Here is a 24,029-nt window from a genome sequence, read left to right on the forward strand (position 1 = left end):
TTAATTTCCATAAACAACAAAGGACCTGCAGTGCAAGAGAGCCGCAGACATTCAGCAGTGATGGCCAACAGCGTTGCCTTTTTACAAATAAAAAAAACCTCACCTCCAAGCCGTTAGGCAACTATTTCACAATATTTACATAGATAAAAATCCCAAACCAAACCCCACCAATCACAGAGCTTGCCAAAAGTCTGAATCACTCCCTACATGAACCTTGATCAAGTGGAACCTTCTCAGGAGTGAAATACTATCTAAACAACATTACATTCACAAAACCATCCTGACCATATCCAACCGTATTTCAACTAATGCACAGGGTTTAATTCAACATATTTCCAGTGAGAAAAAGCTCGGCACATCTCAAAATCTAAACCCTGTTGGCCCTGAGGTGAGCCACGTGCAGTTAACCTCCCCAGCAGCAACAAAACACACATCTGTGTACATCCTGTTTCACCACAGTGAGGTGAATATTTGAGTATCTTGTTCAACCACAGTGAGGTGAGGTTTGAAGAGACAAATCTCTTTGTTGGCTGATCCACACTTACAGCGAAAACTGTGAGAATGAGAGGCCAGAGGCCTGCAATGGACTTGCATCGGTGGTGATCTGTGAGGTTCATGTTATGAATGAATGCAATGTGTTGGTGGACAACATTGTGTAATAATTATACGTCTCATTAATGCTACTGTTAAGATGGTGGCTTTTCCTAAACGTATATAGTCTATACACATTCTGGCTAGCTGCGCATGACGGTACAAAAAATAACTACCCATCAAAGTTGAGAAAATGTCCACAGCAAGTATGGAATACCATTCAGAAAAATACATAAAACAGCCTTTCATATTTTTCTGTTGGCTCAGTTCCATAGAGTATGCCACCTTTTTACATGCTGTCTTAGCCTATCAAACCACAAGGTGGCTTATGACACTAGACAGCATGTTAACATCTGGGTGGAGGCAGCTACCAGACCACACAGTATGCATGGGTGTACAGTACACACAGACGCACATATCCTGGTGTGAGGAAGGAATGCATAGATGAGACTGGAGATCGAGGTCAAACCCTGTACAAGGCGGTGAGTGAGAGCCAATAGTTTAAAAGAACATGGCAGACGTCAGCCATGCCTTGCGTGCTATGGTCTCTACCGCCATATTATCCTATAGATACTCACATCCCAAATGACCCCTGCGAGTACTACTTCTGAATAACAGAGTAAAATATCACTGCTGTTATATGCTGGCCAGGCTTCCTATTGTAATACACCTCTCCAGATACTCCCAGAGGCAAAGGGCTTGAATAAGGCAGGTTTTAAAACAAAAGAAACAATTCCAGCACAGACAACAGTATCAATTATTTGTCAATGGTATGGGTCAACACAAACCTTTCAAAGTCAATAAGTTAAAACATACAAACATAGATTGGGAATCACTTGGCTTCGTTTAAAACCCGCATCTTCAACAAAAAGACATCTTTACAATTGCACTCCTGGGATTCTTGAATCTTCTAACGCTTAGCAGAACAATAAATGTAATTAGAAACCATTATGAAACCAATATGAACAAAAAGGGGTAGGCTAACAATAGAGTTACATTTAAAGTTCCCTCTCTTTCAATATCAAATCAAAAGACATGAACCTCTGAATTAACATAACCTATACAGTTACGGTATTTACACAATAAAATAGTGATACTGTGTATATATATATACACCCACACACACACCCACACACACTCACACACACACTTCCGTCCCTGATCTGTTAAGGCCAAAGTGCTAGGGGGCGAGCAGCTTATCCACACTCCGTCTGTGTAGGCCGCTCTGGCGCTTAAATGTTCTTCAGCTTTGTCGACGCATAACGCAAAGAAGCAGAACAACTCTCTAGACCCTTGCACTAGTGCTACGTTGTCTCTCAAACGTATAAAACTAAGCAACTCTAGCATCGAGAATAAAACTAGTCCTAACAAAGCCTTTTCATCACCAGTTCGTCTTTTTTTCCCCCCAAATACAAAAGCAAATGACGTATATACACTGTACTGTTAGCGCATGTAAGAGAGGGTCCCAAAGCCCTAGCGGGACCCTCTGGTAATGCCCTCTGCACCTGGAAAAAAGGGATCATGGATAGTCCAGTTTGAGTCTGTGATAGACGCACACTGTCCAGTGGGGGCCCAGCGGGTGCTGGCGAGGGGGGGGGCGGAGCCAGCGTCCGTACTGGACGAGCTGAACCCCGGGGGGGGCGGGACCGGGGGGGGGGGGGGGCGGCGGCGCTCAGAGCATGCCGAAGCCCTCGCTCCCCTCGCTGATGGCCAGCTTCAGCATCTTGTGCAGCTCTTCGTAGGAGTCGTAGGTGGGGAGGCACAGCTGGTTAAAACTAGGGAGGTCAAACAGAAAAGAGAGAGAGGTTAAAAAGACCATGTCATTGGGAAACATTACAGTGTGTCATTACAGGAAGTGTGTTATCTTATCAGACCTTCGTTCCAATGCGTGCGAGACGGGGAGAAGCGGAGGGTGTGTGTGTGTGTGTGTGTGTGTGTTTGGGCGCTCCTGCTCCCTCACCAGGTGTGTGCGGTGGGCAGGGTGCTCTGTGTTGGGGCGGCGATGATCTGGAAGGAGGGGCAGAGCGTGTTGAAGCCCCCCGGGGGCAGCTGGGAGGAGCCGGTGGTGAATTGCAGCAGGCGGGCCAGCTCCTCCTGGGTGAAGCTGGACACCACCGCCCAGAACCACTTCATCACCTGGAAAACACACACGCACACCACACGCACACACACAAGCGTGCACGCACACCCACGCGCCCAAACACACAGCAATAGGAAATCGTCATCGTTCTTCAGCCAATGCACTGTGTCAGTGTTGTGTCAGTGTGAGAATCAAACTAGGTGACGTGGTCAGTGACCAGTGGTCACTAACCTTCTCTCGGAAATGCCAGGAGCCTCCAACGATCACGGCGTGGGCCTTGAAGTCCTGCACGTTGATGTCCCCGGTGCCACACATCAACAGCTGGAGACGAAACACAGGTGTAAGCGCGCGACAGAACGCCGTCAGCTCTCCTCTCTCGCAACCAAGTAGCGACAATCCATATTTCGGCCTCCGAGAAGGCCGTGACATGGACTAAGAAATCGTACTCACCTCCAACTCGTTCTCGTCGAATATGGCTAAGAGGTTCTCTGGAACAAGTTCGTTTAAACCTGCAACGGACAAAACAGTCAAGTCTTGTGGCCTGTCCGTTCACAGAGATCCCTAGTAGTGTAGTACGTGCAGGGGTTTCCCTACCTTTGAGGAAGTGCTCCACCTCCTCCCTCACCTGACTAGCCAGCCGGTACTGGGCCAGCAGGTTCAGATAATGCACCTTGTTTTCGTTGGTCACAAGAATCTGGGCTCCACCCGAAATCAGCTCCACCACCTGGGGAACAGCGTGGTTTAGGACGTGACCGACAAAATACCACACGCACAGCGGTCGCACACACACACACAATACGAAACCCGTACACACACTCCACACCCCTCTGCAGGAGCCTGTCAGGGAGACAATATGGCTTCTTTTGTTTGGTTTGCCGTCTGTTTCGTGTGAGCTGACAGAGGATAGGGGGTGTATATCATCACCTTCTCCAGCTGGCCGGACTTGCTGTACTTCTCCTCGGCGAACACCAGGTCCATTTCACTCACGTCATTGTTTAGGATGAAGCAGACCTTCGTTTTATAGAATTCCTGATCATCCGTCTCGAAATACTGCCGTGGAGGATGAAATAAGCGCACCATATATGGATTTCAAGTAAATAAATTGTGGATTGGAATAAAACGCATGACATATCCACTTCATATGTTGTATAAACACTACAAAATCAACCACAACAGTTTGAGCTTGCGGGCTGTGAAATAAAGATGGCTTCTCTCTATGGCCTCGTAAAATGCGCTCATATCAGTCAAGATACCAGCCAGGGAAGTGATTTTAACAGTGGGAGGGAACCATTTTGTGTGTGTGTGTGTGTGTGTGTGTGCGCGCGTACCTTGTAGTTCATCCTGAGGCCGATGATCTGGGCCAGGAAGGAGCGAGTAAAGCGAGCGCGGACCAGCTGCTTGTAGGCTCCGCCCAGGGCCGACTCGTACAGGCACTTGCCCACAACGCGGCCCGCAAACTCATACATCTTCAGACGCAGGTGGGCCGGCCGCTCGGCGTTGGGGTGGACCTGGGGAGGGGGTGGGGGGACGCAGCGTTACCTCACCGACCTACCGACATCTGGACTGCGTGGAGTAAACAGTAGACTGGGACCATCTGACGCGGCTTGGGGCCGTAATCCGGTTGTGATTTAAGGTTTGATGAGGAGAGCTTACCAAGCCCTGGTTGTTGTCACTGAAGCGTGTGAACAGCTGGTTGGAGGTGTCAAACAAGATCTTGCAGATGAGCTCAAACCACTCCCTGCGTGGTCCTCCCCAGTCCAGGGCTGAGGGAGATGGGGGGGGAGGGGGGGGGGGGGTACATGGTCAGGGGACAGGGACGCCCTCCATCACCCAAGGTTAACCGCGAAAGGCGAGTGGAGCTCTACTGTGAGAGACTGTCGGACTTACCCTCCTCGTCCTGGAACGCCACCTCAAAGTTCTTACTCCAGTCGGACACAGAGAAGTTCCTGGTGGCCTTCAGAGACTGAGGAAGAGAGAAAGACAGAGCAGAGGCATCCACCACGTCACTGATGAGAAACACGGGACTCGCGCGATCGACCGCGTCACTGCTGCTCAAGGGAGCAGCTGCGCTGTACGCCTTCAGCACAGGGGACACTCACCGAGTCCAGCATGGTGTGGCGTGTGATCTTCAGGCAGGTCTTCGTGCGGGGTCTCTTCGAGTGGATGTGCCTGAGTTCGCGCTGGAAGAAGCTCACCTTGTCCTGGAACGTCTCGGAACCACCTGCGAACACACGCCGAAGCGACGCGGTTACAACCTCGACGGCGCCGGGGATGTACGCCGGACGGGCTAGCCGTCGGTGACAACGACACAAACGCACCGATGTTCTTGTGCAGGAAGCGGATGAAGGTGGCGGCCATGATGTTTCTGTCTTTGCAGCTCAGCTCCACCGGCGGCTGGATCCCGTCATCCACCACCAGGGTCAGGTACTTGTGAACGGGGTCAGGGCCGTGGTAGGTGAACTGGGACACGGGAGGAAGAAGATTAAAACAGATCCACTGGACATAACGAGGAACTCTCTCTCGCGATCACAGGTGAGACGTCCCGACTCGGCTTACCTTAGTCCCTGGGCATACTCGGAAGGTGAAAAGGCGCCATGGAATAATTTTCAGATAAAACTCCTTTACGGAAAGTTGCTGCGAACGGGAAAAGAAAATCAGCCTCCGACTTGAGCGTAAAGTAAACAGACGGCCACACACTTAATCCCTCAGCCTCGCCATCCCCATTCGGCACATACAGACCCTGGCTGCCGCACCCCCCACCCCCCACCTCCGCTCACCTTTGGCGATATGTAGCAGTAGACCTTTTTTGGTTTCTTGACCTTCTCCGGCTGCCCCTCCACAGGGGAGTCGTGCTCCTCCTCCTCGTCCCCCATGGAGGGCCGCCGCTGGGGCGCCAGCAGCGCGGAGGCGGGCAGCTGGGACGAGCTGCTGTAGTTGCCGCTGCTGTAGAGGTACGCCTCGAAATAGATGCTGATCCCCGGCGTCGAGACGTTCTTCTCCACGCAGTTCTTCTCGTTCTCTGCGCGCAGAGGGACGCAAAGGGGGGGGGTTGGCGTACAAGAAGCGCATCTCGCTCGCGTAAACTCCCAAAAAACAGCTAATGCTGCACTTTGGCTTCAGCACTAGATTACTCTCTGTCACTTGTTTAGAAAGGAGATGCACTTGTGAGTTCTGGCGAGTACTGTACAATGACTTCCTACGTTAAACGCAATTATCGTCAGTCGCTTTAGATAAAAGCGTCTGCTAAATGACTGTAATGTAATGTAAGCTAAATCGGCATCGTACTGTAACGCCGACCACATGTTGCTACCGGTTGTTTAACCCTGAACGTGCACACCGAGCATGGCCCCTCACCGCTGAGGACGATGATGTCGAACTCGCCGTTGCTGAGGGGCTGGTCCTTGTAGGAGATGCGCGCCCGGAAGCAGCCCTTCCTCCTCAGGGTGAGCTTCAGCAGCACCTGGCACAGCGGCTTGTTCAGCGACAGCGTCTTGCTGTAGTACTCCTCCCGGCCGTCGTCTTCCACCGGGCCCAGCTGGGGACAGAGACACAAAATGGCCACTTGTTGTCACGTTCACAGTGGGAAGCGGGTGACAGGATGGGTAGTTAGTATGAGCCATGGGAGGTGGGGGGGAGAGTGGGGGGGTATCGGTAAGCAGGGTGGCAGTATGTGCTTTTCTGGGCTCCTACCGAGTGGACGTGGACACTGTAGTTGACCTCATCGATGAGGGAGGTGGAGTTACTGGTGGGGTTGCCGTATTCGTCCCGGGGCTCGATCTGCAGGGTGTGCTGCTGGCCATTGGTGAGGACCAGCGTGGAGAAGTGGTAGGCGATCGTGGTCTTGGATGGGTCCACTGTACCTGAAGAGGACAAATGGAGAGTTTTAAAACAACTGAAAAGAATGAGAAACCCAATAAAATATACGTGGCTGAAAGCTTTTTGTTGTGTGGATTGTTGTGTGTATTCTACAACACAGGAATTTCTCCTTGGGCATCAAAAAAGGTGCGTGTCCACCGACAAGTTGTATTTTAGAGCTGGCACTATTTTCTCGTTGTTTACAATGGGTAATGAGCTCTAGGGCGCTACAGAGATGAGAGCTGTGTTCCAAGCGCTGCTGGCGCTATAGCGCCATGAGCTCTAGGCTTTTTTGCAGTTGAAAAAAGTTGGACTTTTTGGGCTAGAGCACAGGCTGTAAAAGGCTGTTCTGACGATGACAATGGTTGGTTTTTGGCAAAACTGCAGAGACTGTGAATGTTAGCACTAGCTATCATTAGCTAGCTATCTTAACTTTGCTAGATAAGCTGGAGTCTGCAAAAACACGACACCCATTGCTATCATAGCAATCCCATTGCTATCTATGTGCTCTAAGAAGCTGTAAGCTTAGCTCTGTTCAGCTACTTACAATACAGCTTGTCGGTGGACACATACCCTAAGACAAACAGACTGACAGACTGTCTATTTATCTGCCAATGAGAAAAGAATGGGGAAAATAACTAAATACTGACACAGAGGTTCGGGTTGCCTTCTGGAAAAGGGACCATTTCAATACGTATCAAGATAAACTGAAAAATATGACCACACACTCCCGAGTCCTCACTATCAGAAATGAAATAGTTTCACCACTCAACAACACATGACGTTTCACCTGGCTGGAATATTTTGTAGTAGGGGCTGTAAGCCACGTTGAGGCCTCCCAGTTTGACGGCCACCTCGTAGCGTCCGGCCTTGCGTACGGTGAAGGCCACTTTGACCACATTGGACTCGGGCTCATGCAGGACCTCCTGGGTAACGGGGATGTCCAGGGCCAGCTCAATGTGGGTGATGTGGACCCTCAACCCCACGGGGCGGTGGGCTGGGAAGGGCTGGCCATTCTTGTAGAAGAGCTGTGGAGGAGAGGCAAGGCGGGGATATACATCAACACTCGGCTTTCAACCCTTATACAGAATCAGGTCTCCTTCCACCCTCTAGTGAGGACAGAACTGCAGAGTTTCCCCTACCAATGCGTTGGAGGGGTTGCCCGCCCCCCCCCCCAACGGGACCCCCCGCACCTCCTGAAAGACCCCAAAAGCCAGAAAATAGCGGACTAGATCGCTATCATTTTTAGCATAAGTCAATGGAGTTTAATATAGCGAGAATTAGCATTGCGGCTAGCGGATATTTTCTGACTGGGAGTGAGAGATGATGAAATGAAAATATTTTCCGTTGTAGCTAGCTACATAAGTAATGTAACCACAGCTTAGAGTCCATGTATTCTGATGTTAGTAACAACAAATGTAGGGCATAGCCTACATTTTAGGTTAACATCTTGAATCTGTGTTGTGGACGGTTAGTTCCCATTTCCCCCCATTCCCTATGCATTTTCAGCAATGCTTTTGCAATTTCGTTTCAGCTGTTTAGCATTCAGCTGTTTAAATGTTATTTTCTCTAGTAATATGTTTTTATTTTTTGTAGTTATGTGCACTGGTTTCATTTCAGCTCAGTGTAGAGAAATGCACTTTAAGATAAACACCTTACTGTGCGTGTCTATGACAGCACTGTTGACACCATGTATCCGTGACACGCCCAACCCGCAACAGACAACACTAGTAGTATCGGGGGGCCTACCACCCCTCCTGAAAAAAATCCTAGGGGAAACACTGAACTGTATAGTCTTTGGCCAACCTAACCGACAGTTGTTATCCTGTAAAGTGAACACATTTGACACCATGATAAGGGTAGTCCTAAGAACAGGGGAAGAGGAATGAGGGATATTACCTGAACACGGAAGCTCATAGTCTGGCCCACTTCCTGTGGGTCCTTCCAATCCCAGGAGACTTTGCAGGAGCGTGGGTCCAGGTAGTTCCCTCGTACGTAGTCGTAGATGCTGCGGTCCCCGCGGCGCCCCGGGTCCTCATTCTGCAGGAAGCTGACCACGCGCGCGGCGAGCTCACAGAGGAACTTGATGGTAAAGACAAACGCTATGATGGAAACAGTAATTCCACCTGCCAGGGAGAGAGATGTCAGATGCCATGCTAGAACTCCTTACAAACAGTAGAATAGCCACATACTTGAAAGAAGGGCAGACACTTTGTGAGGAGGAATGCGAGATATATTGCCCGTTTCCTTTTCAGTACAGCACGCACACACACACAAAGAATCTCACAGAATAACCTGAAAAACATGCTGCTCTTCTGAAAGAGCAGAGCCACAGTGCAGTTAAAAAATGACATTTAAGTGTGTTTTAGCCCTTGGAATCCAGCCCCAGCCCACGGCAACAGCTGCCCATCCCAGACACCAAACAAAGTGCTGTGTTGTCAGTGAACTCACCAATCACGTAAAACATGAGGTCCCTGATCAGAAAGCACAGCGCCACAGTACAGCCAAATATAAGAGCTCCCGCTGCGACACAAGAACAGAACAGAACATCTCTGATCTACGACTGTGATAAGCTGTCATACCTTTCAACAGGTTGCTTATGGTGGAAAGGTTCAAGCCTGCGAAAAGCCTTGTAAAATGTTGAGACTGAGCCAACTATGTCGGAATGTGGTCGCGATGGCGCCTGATGTCACTCTGTTCCAGGAAGAGGCTGTAAACCTACTGTACTCACCGATTGACCACTTCTCCTTCAGACGCCTCTCGGCAAGGCTGTGCACCAGCTGGATCTCGTAGTCCTGGTCGCGGCTCCCCCTGGAGGCCTGGAGGACCTTGACACCGGTAGACAACTTGATGTAGTCTTCGTAGTAGTAACCCCACGCAGCCAGTGAAAGCTGCAGTTGACTGTCGAACTGGGCTAAATCATCCAGATTCATACACCCCAGGGTCTTCAATCTGCATTTGGACCAAAGAGAAATATCATAAAACAAAGACAGAGAGAAAAATATAATTATACCGATCCATTCAACTCTAGCATGCCTGCAGTCTCATTTGCACACGTCAACTGAGCAAGAGTGTGTGTGTATGCAACCGTGGTGTATTGTACCGTGAGACACACGCGCACGCACACATACACACACACGCACACACACGCACGCAAACACGCACAAAGCAAACAGTTCCTGATCTGCGAGAGAGTACCTTTTACGATATCAACAGAGCTTTGAGGTCATGTAAACAGCAGCCAGAATGTGAGACAGTGCGATGTGGTTTTCTACCATTAAGAGATGGCTACCTCTCAAAGGATTAACGGACGCATGTCACCGTAGAGGCATTAGGAGGTAGCCTGTATGTGAGCCTCCCAGGTTTAACAGCTGCTGTGCCTACGATAAACACAAGCTACAGTAAACTAAACTCTCCAGCTGCTAGTGTTGACGCTACATCAAACATTGTCTTTGAGGGCAGAAAACTGCAAGGAGGAAGCAAGGTTTCTACAACCGAAATGCATGAAACATGTCGGTGCTTACTTCCACACTCACTTGTGGTGTTGTTTAAACTGAGCTTGCTTCAACCAAAAATACTCTTTGTTTGCTTAAGCTGTGACGCCAGCTAAACAACTCTGACCTTTAGACACCTTTTGTTTGCAATCACCGCCAAGCAGACACAAAAGAGATGCAATTGGCCGACGGTGCAATTGGCCATAGGCTGCTGCAGTCACGACGACAGCCCTAAATCTGCAGCGCTGCAGACAATCTACCATATTGCATGTGTAACAGCCCTGAAATAACCGTAATTACTGCAGTGACCCTCTGAAACACTGCAGCCTCCGGAGCTCAATGTCAACAAGATCAGTCAGCCATGAATGGGGATGCTGCCCCCAAGTGGACAAAAATCAAACTGCACACAGAAACTGTTTTATTCCCAAACCAGCAGCCAATACTGTAGCATCAATATTGAATGCTGTGTTTCGAGAAACAGACACATTAAATAAATTCAGCCTAAGACTAGCTTAAAGAAAATATTATAAAGCTGTACTATGCTAGAATATGTTTGCTTGCCGTGCGGTACCAGTGTTGACGGTAGACTGACTCCTCTCAGCTTACGTGTGATAGTAATGCTCCAGGCTCTGAGAGCAGAGCCACTCCTGGAAGGCAAAGTCTCTGAGCAGCTGGACGTGACCCTCGGTGATGTCCCTCCAGCGCCTCTGGTCCTTCACCACCTCCTCCAGGCGAGTCAGGACACTCAGGCTCAGCTCCTCCAGAGTCTGCACATCTGGACACCGCACACATGATGCACACGTGTCAGGTACAGCAGTACAATAGAATATGATCGGCACACAGTCATTATTAGGATATAGATGATTATTATTATTATGGTGATCATAAGTGAGCCAGGCTGCGTACACGGCTGTCTCGTGTTGCTGAAGCAATGTTTCAAAGACTCCTGTACAGTTACTGAATTCACTTTTATTGTAGGCATTGGTGAGGGGTATGCTGTGTTCCATTTGGCTGGGAAGTGGTGAGATCGGAGGTGGGAGAGACAGAGAACGACGTCACTCACGACGTCACTCACGATGTAACCGTGTTACAGTAGACACCAACAGCAGCTCGGAATAAAGATGGACATTAGCTAGCTTTGTGTGCCAAACCAGTAGATAATACCGCACTACATGGTATTTTGCACAAACAAAATAGGTAGCGAACATGTCCTCAGATAACCGCTGGGAGTAGGATCTCATAAATCATGACTTCACAAGTCAAATGGAATGCAGCAGTAGAGTAAGCTGACTGATACAATTTCCCAACTGACCTTCAAATAATTGTCTGTATTCTGTGAGACTGTGCAGATGAAGCCATTCTTCGATCTGACTTTCCTTTCCTTTCTTCCAGCGCACTTCCCAGAAGAATATCCACGAGACGGAGCAGAACGCAAAGGTCAGCAGAAAGCGGCGGTCCATCAGACCATCTTCAGCCTTCACTCAGACTTCCTCGGGCCCACAGGGAAACACTGCTCTTCACAACGGAGTGGGCCAGCTTCAAAGTACTTGTTTCCAGTAGTGTCAAATACTGTTCATGGATGGACAGACCTGAGTGCAATTGTAACAGAATGATATTCATAGTCTTGCTCATAATCAGAAGGACCTTATGCATGCACTGCTGTCAAGCTAAGAAATACACAAATATTAATGTGTCACATTAGAGGAATATTGGATGATAAACCATGTAAATCCAGATCAATTATGCATGAGCATTGCAACCTGACCAAAAGTTGCCAAAATGTCTGCAATTGTGCAATTGTGAGATGGCAATTTGTAGGACCCCCTCGAAAACGAATTGGGACAACTCAAGGGGTTTTATCCTACTAATAAAACAAACTTTAACATCAACAGTACAAGTCGAAGAGCGGCTAACGTTAGCTAACAACAACGAACATGGCGCATGATCGAGGGCATCTCTGTGCCCAGGTTGAACGACAGAGCCCACACACATCAGCCAGCTGCTTTCAAGCACCGTGCCAGATCTGAGGTTCACTAACGTTAGTGAGCTAAAGCTGACAGACACATCAATGAGACATTCATGAAACTAGATAGTGTGGCTAGACTACCTAACCGTTACCTCGCATACGCCGTGGACTGCAATACAAACAGCTAACCTAGTTAACATTAGCTAGCTCAGCGAAGGAAGCTAGATAGCTAATAATGTTATGTCGTATCTACCGTTATATTACTTGCTGCATAAAAGAGGCTGCATAATCAATGTCGCTCTAGCAAAGCTTCAAGGCAGTGCTGGGTTAATAACGTTATCTGAATATACAACCGGCCCGGTGTGGTGTCGCAAGTGGTAATGGTGCGTTCGTTTATAACTGGGAGGTGGCAAATTGCGACTTGCTACTAGGAATGATTAAATAAAACACCTCATGAACTCGCACTTCCTCGTCGCAAATTCGGATATGTTTCTCAGCCCCCAGTTGCTCGAATGCACTAGATATAACTAGATAACTGTGATATAATGGTATATATATATAACTAGGTAACTGTGATATAATGGTATATAGATATAACTAGGTAACTGTGATATAATGGTATATAGATATAACTAGGTAACTGTGATATAATGGTATATAGATATAACTAGGTAACTGTGATATAATGGTATATAGCTCGAATGCACACAGGTCGGAGGTAGGTATTTTGCCACTTGCGACTTGCCACTTCCGACCACAAACGAACGCACCATAAGGCTTTGCTAGCTAGGTGCATCTAGCAATCTAGCTATCGCGACTAGCTAGCTAGCTCACTTTAACCTAGCTGCCAATGTCAGCGCAAAATAGAGTAACAGTGCGGGGCGAAACATACATTAGCTACAACCATTCATTGGTTAAGCAAAGTATCTGGTAGATATCACCACGTCAACAATGCAATGTCGACTATTTTTCTCTAAACATTATATAGCTAGATACATTTATTTTAACAAGATCCATATCCCTACCTCAGCTTGCTAGCTTCATGGTAGCAACCATAGCAACCGGAAGATGGCAACACAGATGTCGGGTGTTGATGACGTAGGCTCAAGACTAGCAGCTGTCGCACGAGGGCTGTGGTACCAGTGAGCTAACCTGTTGGGTCAGAAACCATGGTAAACACGTCCTGTACATTATTATTTGATCGTTTTTGTACTTAAAGTGTGTAATCACAATTCTGTTTCAGTTGTATTGACTGTAACTAATGATTTGTTTCGCTAGCGTTAACTAGCTATCTTGGTGGCTATGCCGAAAGCAGCTAGCAACATGGATATTTACCTACTAGCTAACGGGTTATGTTTTTCGTTTGTTTTAGGGGAAACAGAAAACAAAGAAGTTTGCTACTATGAAGAGAATGATCAGTTTAAAAGACAGCAGAATGTAAGTTTCAGGCATTATTTATGTTTAAACATGAGCCATGCACACCTATCTAGGCTAACGAAGTTGGCTAGTACTAGCTAGTTTAGCATCGCTACAGTAGCCTTGTGCTTTTAGGATACTCAAAATACTATTTCTGCTAGCTAACGTTAGCTAACCTTACTACAAACAAAATGTGCGTATAATACTTTTTTTATTTTTTTTTAAGAAGACTTATTTCCTGATCTGGTATATACTGTGCCTCTTTGTGCTTTATTGTACTGCCTTTTTGTACAGCTGTGCCCGCTGTGCCTTTATGTTGAGTATTGTTTTGTATTATTGTCTGTTTTTAGCTGCAACAAAATAATTTCCCTTCGGGGATAAATAAAGTCTATCTATCAATCTAATCTATGATTTAGCACTAGATTATCCACATTTAGAAAGGAGATGCATGTGAGTTCTGGTGAGACACTGACTACCTACCTTAAATGCAATTATTGTAAGTCTCTTTGGATAAAAGCGTCTGCTGAATGACTAATGTAATCTATCTTTCCATTTGAATGGTAATTTTGTATCTCCACAGAAAAGACAAAGATCGTGCCAAAGCAAAGGAGAAAAAGAAGAAAGATCCATCAAAAATCAAGGAGAGAGAAGTGTAAGTAGTGTCAATCAGAATAAGCGAATATGTAAATAATCCATTTATATTATCTGTATCCATTCACTCTCCTTTGTATCTCCACAGATTAAAACACCCATCATGTCTGTTCTTCCAGTACAACACACAGCTTGGTCCCCCATATCACATCCTGATTGACACAAACTTCATCAACTTCTCCATCAAGGCCAAACTGGACGTGGTGCAGTCTATGATGGACTGCTTGTATGCCAAATGTGAGTAGGCCTACTGGATGCATAATAAATGGCTTAGAAGCCAGATTATTTCTAAGCAAGGTTATCATGATTTCACCTATCTTTTTTTCCAGGTATCCCTTACATCACTGACTGTGTCATGGCTGAGATAGAAAAACTTGGTATGAAGTACAGAGTTGCTCTGAGGTAAAACTAAATTATTTCAATTAAAGGCTTGACATGTCTCACATTATTGTTCTTATGTAAGTGTAGTTTTTACTGCTTTGTATTACCATATGATAACACCAGCTTACTTTATCATCAACCTTGCTTGAAGAGAGTTTGACTCACTCATTATGTCTTGCTTTTGTAGAATAGCCAAGGATCCTAGGTTTGAGCGACTGCCATGCACCCACAAGGGAACATATGCTGATGACTGCCTGATCCAAAGGGTAACACAGGTAATGTAACTTACTAGATCCACATGTGCTGCATACGTATACCTCAGGTATGGAGCACTGTAGTTTGTCACTCTAGAGAGGCTCTCAATTAAGTCTTGTATCTTTCACAGCACAAGTGTTACATCCTGGCCACTGTGGACAGAGATCTGAAGAGGAGAGTCAGAAAGATCCCAGGAGTACCCATCATGTACATCCAAAACCACAGGTCGGAATACTCATGGAATGATTGTTTATTAGTCATTAAAGCTATAGTATGTTAGCCTTGTGAGACCATCCTGATGTCGTGAGCTCACATTGTTACTCGTAAATCAGACTGGATACTCTTGATAGAGAAAATTTTGAGAACAATCGGAAAATGATCTCGCCTATCAGCGTTGGTTCTGAGGAATTTGAAATACAAACAGCTACGCTGGGTGGCTTTATGACAGCAAGGAGCAGTTGAACAGTTAGCGCCTGATAGACCTTTTCCGATTTTTTTCAGATGGTTTATCCAATCACCTGCCAAGTAGTTTTGAAAGTGCCTGCCCTTTTCCAAAAAGTTCCCAAATAGTTATGTGAAGCATCTGGCATGTCAGGTTAGCAGTATGTAAGAATTTTGTGAGATTTTAAAAATGAAATAAAATATATCTATATTTTAGGTATCTAGTATTTGTACATATACATCTTTGTATGCATTTTTTGCTCCTGTGGAATTTTTGCTCTGATTTTATAATTTACACTTTTAGTAATTACTATTGTTATCTAGGACTTTACAATGTGTCCGCAGTTACTTTTTATTGTTGTTAAAAGTTAATAAAAATTTGGTCACACACAAAAAAAAGATCTATTACAGTAATAAATGGAGAGGGATCAGTGAATGAGCCTGCAAAAAACATGTCTTTGTCGACCTCTGCTACTGTAGCTCGTAGCAGGTTCGTAGCGCAGAAGTTACTTACTGTAGCTTTAATGGATAGTAAGGCTTAATGCTCTGTTTACAAACTTTTCAAAAGCAAACAACAAAGAAAGATCTAATGCATGCATACATTTTTTTTGTCACTACGCAGGTACAATATTGAAAGGATGCCTGATGACTACGGTGCTCCAAGATACTAACAGTGGGGGATCATGGAGCTGCAAGTGGAACTGGAATTCCAATTGTAATATTTTTGTGTCATAGGTGTGAATTTGCTCACGCTTGTTTCTTGTACATTATAAAGCCCTTTTTTTGACGCGGCAGAACAGTGATATTTACAAACTAAACAATTTCTTCTTTCAACTTCTATCTCGCAAAGTTTTCTTTTTATTGGAGTGCAAATACATTCCGCTTATGAATGTATGAAATATTATAAATTTTATGCATACATACAATATAATAAATTGTAATTATAAGGTCTCCAGTTTGTTTTGTGACGCTGAATATCAATAAAAATCAATGATTGTAATTGTAACCATAAAAGGTCAAGTGTATTCAATGAATAAAATATAGCAATTTACCTCTGTCAACAGATGGGCAAATGTTTTTGCAATGAAGTATGTAAAATATTGCATTCTAAAGCATTTAATTACCAAATAATCTTATACATATAACATATTGCATGCATGTTATCTTTACAATATTAAATAAAATGTCGTGTTTGTATCCATGTACATGGACACGGGGATACTGTAATCTGCTCACTCGGAGCATGCGCAGCTGCAGGGATCTGGGAGTGTCTGAGCGGCTCACTTTGGGCATGAGATCAGCTCGGCTCTGTGCAGTCATGGGCGTTAGAAAGGGACAATGACTCCGCTGACGAGAAGATCCTTTCAAGCAATGGATGTAATGATGTCGCCGAATACGAGGAGTGTCGGGGAGATGTGATTGTGCTCAGCCTACCCGGCGTTCTGGATAGAGTGTGACCTCTGGGATAACGTTCTGGTATAGGGATTTGTAAGCTATACTTAAATGTTGCTTTTAGGCAAGCATTTTAAGACACTATTTTGTCTTGTTATATTGCATTATTTAAATACTTGATGGTAAATGTCACAAGGCGCTAGCTGTACTCAAGTATATTTACACTGACCGTTACCTAATCAACAGATTCAAGTTGAGATCACCTATTGTCTGGGAGGAAGCTCCAGTGAGGGTACTTGGACTTAAATCTTGCATAGTAGAAAAATAATTTTGATTTCGCTATGTGTCAGTGAGAGTATTGAATAAGTGTTTCTGTCTATTTTACAGTAGGCTTGGAACTTGAAACATTCGATTCAGTTAGTTATCTGCCTATGTAACTATGAAACATGGAGGCTTTAACAGTTGATTTCTGGCAGAAGAAAATAGCATTTTCATATCAGTGAGATAGTGGGCTATTCCATGGTGTATTTACATTTTGAATTCTGAGATACTCTGCCTTTGCAAAGTTCCACATATCCGGTATGTCATGAGTTGTCCCTTTGCTGTGGCAGTGATATTTGAGAACCTGAGGATAAACAGTTGCAGGATTGGGCACCTGTGAACCATCTCTGTGCCAGTATCCGGATTTGAGTCCCTTGTAGGGAGATGCTGAGGACCACAGTGGGTTTGGGAGGGGCGGAGGAGAGAGACGAGGAGCTAGAGGATGAAGGTGAAGAGGACTTGCGGGATGGAGGGGTGCCCTTTTTCGTGAACAGGGGAGGCCTGCCGGTGGAGGAGGAGACTTGGGATCGGATGTGGCGGCATGTTGCCCGGATTCACCCCAACGGAGAGGCCATAGGGAAACGGATCCGGGGGGCCAGTGATCTGCCTAAGGTAAGAGCAAGTGACATTCCTGTCTCTCACCTGCTGTATTCAGTCTGACCGACAGGCTACACTCACAGTGTCCATCACTGTCAGTGATGTGATAGCCATGTCGATTTTTAGCACTTCCTTTCCCCTGCCATGAGCCATCCTGTGGAATATATTGTCCCATCTTCCTGTATGCCGTTTGAGTTTAATCACAGTCCCAGTGGAGAGGAGGTGAAGGACTGCTGACTATGCAGAATGATTGTGATTGACTCAATAACGACCCTCTAGATACTCCACTAGGAACACCACTCACATAAACACTACACATTCTCGAGGAGCAGTTAACCTTCCTGTTATCCAACAGACATAGCTGTTATAGAGGCTGTTATTCCTTCACTTGGTTGCAAGAAATACATACATTATCAATGTTCTGTTAATGCTAATATAAGACAGTTCTTCTATCAACGAAAAATGATTTGGCATTTGTTGTGCGAGTTTGTGCCACAGACTATGTCCCAAGCATACTGACCTAAACAAAGTAGATTTAGCGCTCACACAATGAGTAGTGACCAAACCCTGCCCCAAACATCTACCACTACTGCTGCTCTCTTGTCTGAGTGAGGAAAACACTGCCTCTGTTTCCACCAGGAATGCCATCATACTTGTTATTAGCCTTGTGCAAGACAGCCTGGAGAAAATACTGATTCCAATCATAGCTGATGCTCCTACTTAGAAAAGAGAAGATGAACAAGAGGACATTCACCAGCTGCTGTGAATATAGTGATTGTGCAGTGGTGATAATGTCTGAGTGTGTTCTCTGCCCCATAGATTCCTATACCGAGTGTGCCTGCATACCAACCAACCACCAGTATCCCACAGCGCTTGGAAGCCATACAGAAGTACATCAGGGACTTGCAGTATCCTTATGTCTTGGATGGTCAAACTGGATGGTCACCCCACTCTAGCCTACACCAATGAGCCTTGAAACATTGAAGCTAGCTGTGAAGTGGACCTCAGGGAGCAGTCAGTTTTTTTTATTTTTATGATAGCTTTGTTAAAACTACATTGATGTCCAGAAAGAGTTTAAGATTGCTCAAGTTATGGGTATATGTGAATGCACTGTATTATGTACCACAGCATCACATAATGCATAAGGATAGACACGAGATGATTTCATACATTATAAATTAAGCCACATAGCTGCACTAAAGAAGATTATGATGGCCGCCAAGATTCACTACTCCTGAATCCTTCATTCTTGTTTGGTCCAATGTTCATAAATGTGGGTGAGTCTTCAGAATGTAGGTCATGTTTAGGCTGTATTCTATTTAAAGCATAAACATACCACAGCTCAAGAAGATGCTCACTAATTCATGAATCAGAGACTATGAATTTCACAAAGCACTTAAAGAGGTTCTACTCCCCAAAGTATAGTGTTCTATGAAAACCCAACATTTTTTGTTATGTTGCTACTTCTCCTCCATGTTGTCCTTAACCGCATCCTACAGGTACAATCACACTGGAACACAGTTTTTTGAAATCAAGAAGAGCAGGCCTCTTACTGCGTAAGTTCCTATACCCTTCCCGATCTCAGACCTCGCTTTTCAGGGTTCCCTTTCATGGCTCCAGATAGGGTTTTTTGTTCAGAGCAGCCAGCAAGGCCACACAGTACATGTAAATGAACAAGATGTCTGCCAGAGAGAGTCTCATGGGCTCTGTCTGAAATGGCATCTCCTGCCAGGCGCATCGAGGCAGCAGACACAGGAAGCAGCACTGTTAGAGGCAGATGTTGCTGATTGCCTCCGAACCAGACTTTATTTGTGTTGCACCCCCCAAGGCTTTGGCACCAGGACCAGGATATTGAAGATGTCTTACGCCAGCAGAAGCTTATGATGCACTTTGCTTGGCCTTTATGGATCATAGATAATGGTTTATCGTGGCATTTATTTACATTTCTCATGTCAACATTTCTGGGTAGTCTGGAGGCCCTAGTAGGCCTCCTGGAGAGAGGAGATCGTATCCCTTTGTGTGCAGTCATAGAAATGAAACAGTAGTGTCTGCAACCTGTGATGATGCACAGGTGCGTTCTACTCTTAACCACATGTCCTGTGTAGGCTGATGGACATCGCTAAGGAGATGACACGGGAGTCTCTGCCAATCAAGTGTCTAGAGGCTGTGATCCTTGGAATGTATCCTTTTCGTGCATGGGCGTGACATTTGTACGCTTGTACGTAATTCTGCCTTCGTGTCGAACACGTTAATCCTGCCCCAGGTGTTATATTTATTTAGTGTTTCTCGATGCAGGTGAACAGCTCTGTCAGAACGGCAGCAGAAGAGTAATGGGGTGTGAGAGGATTGCTTGTACTGTAACTGTGTTTTTGGCAGTGATACTGTAACTACAGCAGCCTCTCCAAATAGCTATCAAGGAAACTGCTTTGTTCAATCTAGAGGAACAAAGAGGCCTGCAGACATGCCCCGAGCAGTGCGTGAAAAAACACTGAAAGCTCTGCCCACAAATGGACTTACTGGCTTAACCAGGGCAGCCAAGTGTTATTTTTTCAGACTGGCTATTCCTGACAACAGACTACTGCATGTTTAACTGTGCACTTCTGTTGTTTTAAGACAGAGGTTAAGAACTACTGCATGTTGTATACTGTATGAATATTATTACCCCGTAGCCCGTAGCCAGATCGGATCATCCAATTAGAACGTACTGTAAGTAAGATGAGTGCTCTCCCCTTCCTTGACCCCTTGCCTGTCTCAGTTACCTCACCAACAGCATGCCAGGCGTGGAGCGCTTCCCCCTCAGCTTTAAGACGCACTTCTCAGGGAACCACTTCTACCACATCGTGCTGGGCGTGCACTGCGGCGGCCGCTTCGGGGCGCTGGGGATCAGCCGCAGGGACGACCTGATGTTCAAGCCCCTGGAGTTCCGCACGCTGGCCGACCTGGTGCAGGAGTTCGAGGGGGCCTACAAGGGCTACTGGCACGCCCTGCGCAAGGTGAAGATCGGCCAGTACGTGTCGCACGACCCCCACAGCGTGGAGCAGATCGAGTGGAAGCACTCCGTCCTGGATGTGGACAAGCTGTCCAAGGAGGAGCTGAGGAGAGAGCTGGAGAGACACGCGCGAGACATGAGGCTGAAGGTGAGGGGTCACGGGGAACACAGAGTTGATTCAGATACCCATTCTTTTATTCGTCACATGTAATGTGCAGTGTAGCTTACAGTCACAGGGAAGTGTTGCTGGCGCCAAGATTATTGCAGAAACACAAAAAATACACAATTTACAAATTACACAAGTACCAAGTACCAATCTATACAGTATAAAGATAAGATACAGAGTTTACCGAATCAGCGGGAATGGGATATAACGGAAGTTGAGAGGCTGCTTACGATAAGATTGCATTTGAGTGTTCCACCTGGCACTGAGCACCCACTCTCTGAAGCTAACAGCCAACTGCTCCGGTTTATAATTGAATTTGGGATTCATCCGAGATTTATTGCATTTCAGGTCATGAGAGGGGAGTCACAAGGGGGAAAATGTGTGTTTATACTGAGCAGATGGTATATCGCTCTAGTCTACGCTGATGGGACTCCCGACTTCTCCTTTTCACCCGCTGTCCCATGGCGTGTGACGACGTAGAGTTCACCTGCTGTTTGAGCCGCTGTCATCGTCAAACGATGATCTTTTATCATCTGCCGTTCCCCAGCGTCGTGAAAGGAGTCATGATGGCGCGGAGCCCCGTGTGTGTGTAGTCACACTCATGTGATGATGGCCTAGCTTTGCACCACAGTGCATCACACATAGCAGCCTCCATCAATCAATAGCTGAGGTTTTATAGGGAGTCGACCGGGACACACAATCACATTACAGATGGGGAGGGTTTCACTGTCAGCTTACAGTAACTCCCTGCATCCTTCAGCACATTTGGGTACTACCGTAGGTGCTGCTCTAAGTAATTAAATGCATGATTTGTGTGCGCGTGTGTGTGTTCGTGCGTGTTTCCCACCATTGTCGCACACAGCGTGATTTGTATGTTTTGCTATAGAGATCAGCGTTAACTGTCATGTGTTGCAGATTGGGAAGGCTGCGCCCCCCTCGCCCACCAAAGACAGGAAGAGGGACATGGGCTCACCGCTCCGTGGCCCCGGCAGCCCCATGCGCAGGAACAGCCGCAGTGAGAGACGGTAATGCTAAATGTGCACTGTGTAAAGTTTGACCCTTTGTCTGCAATAAAATTGTATTGACTTGAATTGAATTGTGTTCCATAGTCAGATATCAAGAGATAGGGCACTTGGCCAGAAGCTCGCCACTCGTGTATTAGAGGGAATTTTATCAGTGGTCAAGTTGATACTCAATACTGCAAGTGTCTTTGGATGAAAGCATCTGCTAAATGACATATTATAAATGCCATACACTGAAAATCACTGCAATTATTAAGTTCAATGCTTTGGAGCTACGATGCAGATTCTCTTTGATTTGTGCCTAAGGGAAACAAATCACAACAAAGGTGAGTCATCTGTTGCTATAATCTGGGACCCATGAGACATCATAACTCATTGTTTTGTTCTGTTTGTTTACAGTCCATCTGGAGATAAGAAGGTGCTTGAGCCGAAGCCACCTTCAGACTTGAACGGATATCAGATTAGAGTGTGAGGAGGTTGGTTGGAGTGTGAGACTACCAAACACTTCTTTCACATGGACCCGTCTGGACCTACATGGACCTATTCCATTCTACAAGGTGATGATCTACAGTCATAACAAGGCGTGTTGGCATAAATACTGTAGCTGTTGAAGAGGTCACCGGTCACTTTTTTTTTTCCAAAACATGGCCATTTAGCCGTCCTGTGGGTTAGTTTGCTACCAGGGTTTTTTGAAAAGCCCACAGCCTGCCTGGTGAGTGGTGCTGACAGCACTTATGAATTATGTAAGGTCAAACAGGTATTAAGAAATTTAGCAATGTGTATTTCATAGTCATATTTCTGAATGAATATGCAGGGTTTTGTCAATATGCAATGTGAAATTTAGCTAATCCCTAAAGTTGTGTTTGACAACCCACAGCCTGAATGTGCAATTTGACATATCATAGATTTTCATGTCATCAATCAGTTCTTTGAAAATGTTTGACGATTGTGTGCAATCTGTATCACAATTAGGGTCTGTAGATGTGTAAATACATTTAACCTTTAGCTCTGCTGGACAGCAATTGCTTTTGTAGTGACTAGTTTGCAAACCACTGCCTTTGTGCCTTTTTTAAGAATGTTTTAATGACCGGTGAAGAGCCGAACACGGAGTGAGTAGTTTTACAATTCCTTGCTGAATTACCTGTGCAATTCCTCTGCTCCCACATACAGTATAGCCACGATATGAGCTGCTGTATCTAGAACTTTGATCACCACACACACACTCACACACAGATGTTAGCATGTTTTGCTATGTACAGGTATAATATGGTTGAATATTCCATGTGTACTTTCTAAAGCATGAGACGTGGGAATCTTTTAAAAATGAAGACACGACATGCGTTAAGACCTCTTTCTTAGACATGGACAACCGTCAACGGAAGTGAAGACACTGCAGCTAATTTACCTATTAGGCCTTATGTAGATTTCTTTCTTTTTTTTTTACCACATTATTGATGTCATTTTATATGTTGTTTCCTTTGTATAAACCTCATTACTAAGTGTCTATCTGGCAACTTATATTTTCCACTTTATAGTCAAGGTGCAAAGAGCAGTTTTGTATGTGTAGAGTTTCATACCGTCCTCAGTATTGATCATCACCAGTGGATCAGTCCGGTTTTTTAAATATTGCCATATATAGTCCAGTAGTGTTTTGACTGCTTGTGCTGTTGTCCATTTTCATTTCAGTACTACTGACACAGTTGTCTTGTACCAAAAGATTATTATTGAACTTCGTAGCCCATTTACAGACTTTATTGATTTATAAATAAAACGTTCCCTCACCTCTGCCTGTGGCCTCTGCCTATATTGGTTATTGGGATGATGTAACTCTTGCGTCAGCACTGACAGCTGTAAGTTTATTAAAGGGCTTAAGCTCAATGAAGAGGTCTATGGAATGCAATGGTGGATAAACTGAAGCTCAGATCAATGAGTACAGTAATACCCAAACAGTGGTGTGAGGGCAGTCAGGCAGAGCTCAGTGCCAGTCTAAATGCCAGAATTAGGTACAGTGTGCATTCAGCTAAGAGACCGATAGCACAGAGCAGATTACAGACACCAAACATGGTCCCCGCTCAGTGTGTACAAAGAAAGTACAGTACTACAGTACAGATACTACAAAAGGACTAGGATCAGTTCCAGTAGGACAATGAACAAAGCTGTCCAGTTGCATCTAATGCCTTTATAAGGACATGTTTATTATTCACCATTGCACTGGCTTTGCACGCTGTCACACTAGGAAATATACCAGCCTGTTTTGGGGTTCGGGACGGATATTTAATTTACTCATTTTTACAGCAAAACATTGCACACTGTCACATTTTGTAACTGCAGTGCAATGGCTTGATTATCTGCCAGGACAAAATATGCAATGCTCTAACAAGATTCCACCTGCTTGGCTTTGTGACAAATGAA

At 45.6% G+C, this 24,029-nt stretch overlaps 3 protein-coding genes across 4 annotated transcripts; 2 read left to right on the forward strand and 1 right to left on the reverse strand.

Moving 5' to 3' along the window:
• On the reverse strand, positions 1-13,054 carry arel1 (apoptosis resistant E3 ubiquitin protein ligase 1). 2 transcript variants are annotated; one of them, XM_084438551.1, is made up of 22 exons: positions 13,012-13,054; positions 11,333-11,609; positions 10,627-10,795; positions 9,258-9,478; positions 8,978-9,049; positions 8,426-8,652; positions 7,317-7,554; positions 6,362-6,531; positions 6,026-6,206; positions 5,449-5,690; positions 5,228-5,305; positions 4,990-5,131; positions 4,771-4,892; positions 4,559-4,634; positions 4,325-4,434; positions 4,000-4,179; positions 3,596-3,721; positions 3,266-3,395; positions 3,122-3,180; positions 2,903-2,992; positions 2,552-2,727; positions 1-2,366 (listed from the first exon to the last, which is right to left on the reverse strand). In XM_084438551.1, the coding sequence occupies exons 2-22, from the start codon at positions 11,478-11,480 to the stop codon at positions 2,264-2,266; spliced, it is 3,060 nt and encodes a 1,019-aa protein (XP_084294677.1). In that variant the 5' UTR covers positions 11,481-11,609; positions 13,012-13,054; the 3' UTR covers positions 1-2,263. The 2 variants fall into 2 exon arrangements, with proteins under 2 accessions (XP_084294677.1, XP_084294678.1); XM_084438552.1 differs by lacking the exon at positions 3,596-3,721.
• Positions 13,055-13,089: 35 nt separating this feature from the next.
• On the forward strand, positions 13,090-16,067 carry fcf1 (FCF1 rRNA-processing protein). Its single transcript, XM_084438279.1, has 8 exons — positions 13,090-13,158; positions 13,359-13,423; positions 13,983-14,054; positions 14,142-14,290; positions 14,383-14,455; positions 14,622-14,709; positions 14,820-14,914; positions 15,753-16,067. Exons 1-8 carry the CDS (start codon positions 13,156-13,158, stop codon positions 15,799-15,801), a joined length of 594 nt encoding a protein of 197 aa, XP_084294405.1. The 5' UTR covers positions 13,090-13,155; the 3' UTR covers positions 15,802-16,067.
• Positions 16,068-17,227: 1,160 nt separating this feature from the next.
• Positions 17,228-22,089, forward strand: vash1 (vasohibin 1; the record flags this gene model as incomplete). The annotated part of the gene is made up of 7 exons (XM_084437692.1): positions 17,228-17,455; positions 18,260-18,348; positions 18,940-18,996; positions 19,546-19,620; positions 20,196-20,577; positions 21,511-21,620; positions 22,017-22,089. 7 exons carry the CDS (start codon positions 17,228-17,230, stop codon positions 22,087-22,089), a joined length of 1,014 nt encoding a protein of 337 aa, XP_084293818.1.
• Positions 22,090-24,029: the final 1,940 nt, after the last annotated feature.

Source organism: Borostomias antarcticus (genome assembly GCF_949987555.1).
Source record: "Borostomias antarcticus genome assembly, chromosome: 5".
Lineage (NCBI taxonomy): Eukaryota > Metazoa > Chordata > Actinopteri > Stomiiformes > Stomiidae > Borostomias > Borostomias antarcticus.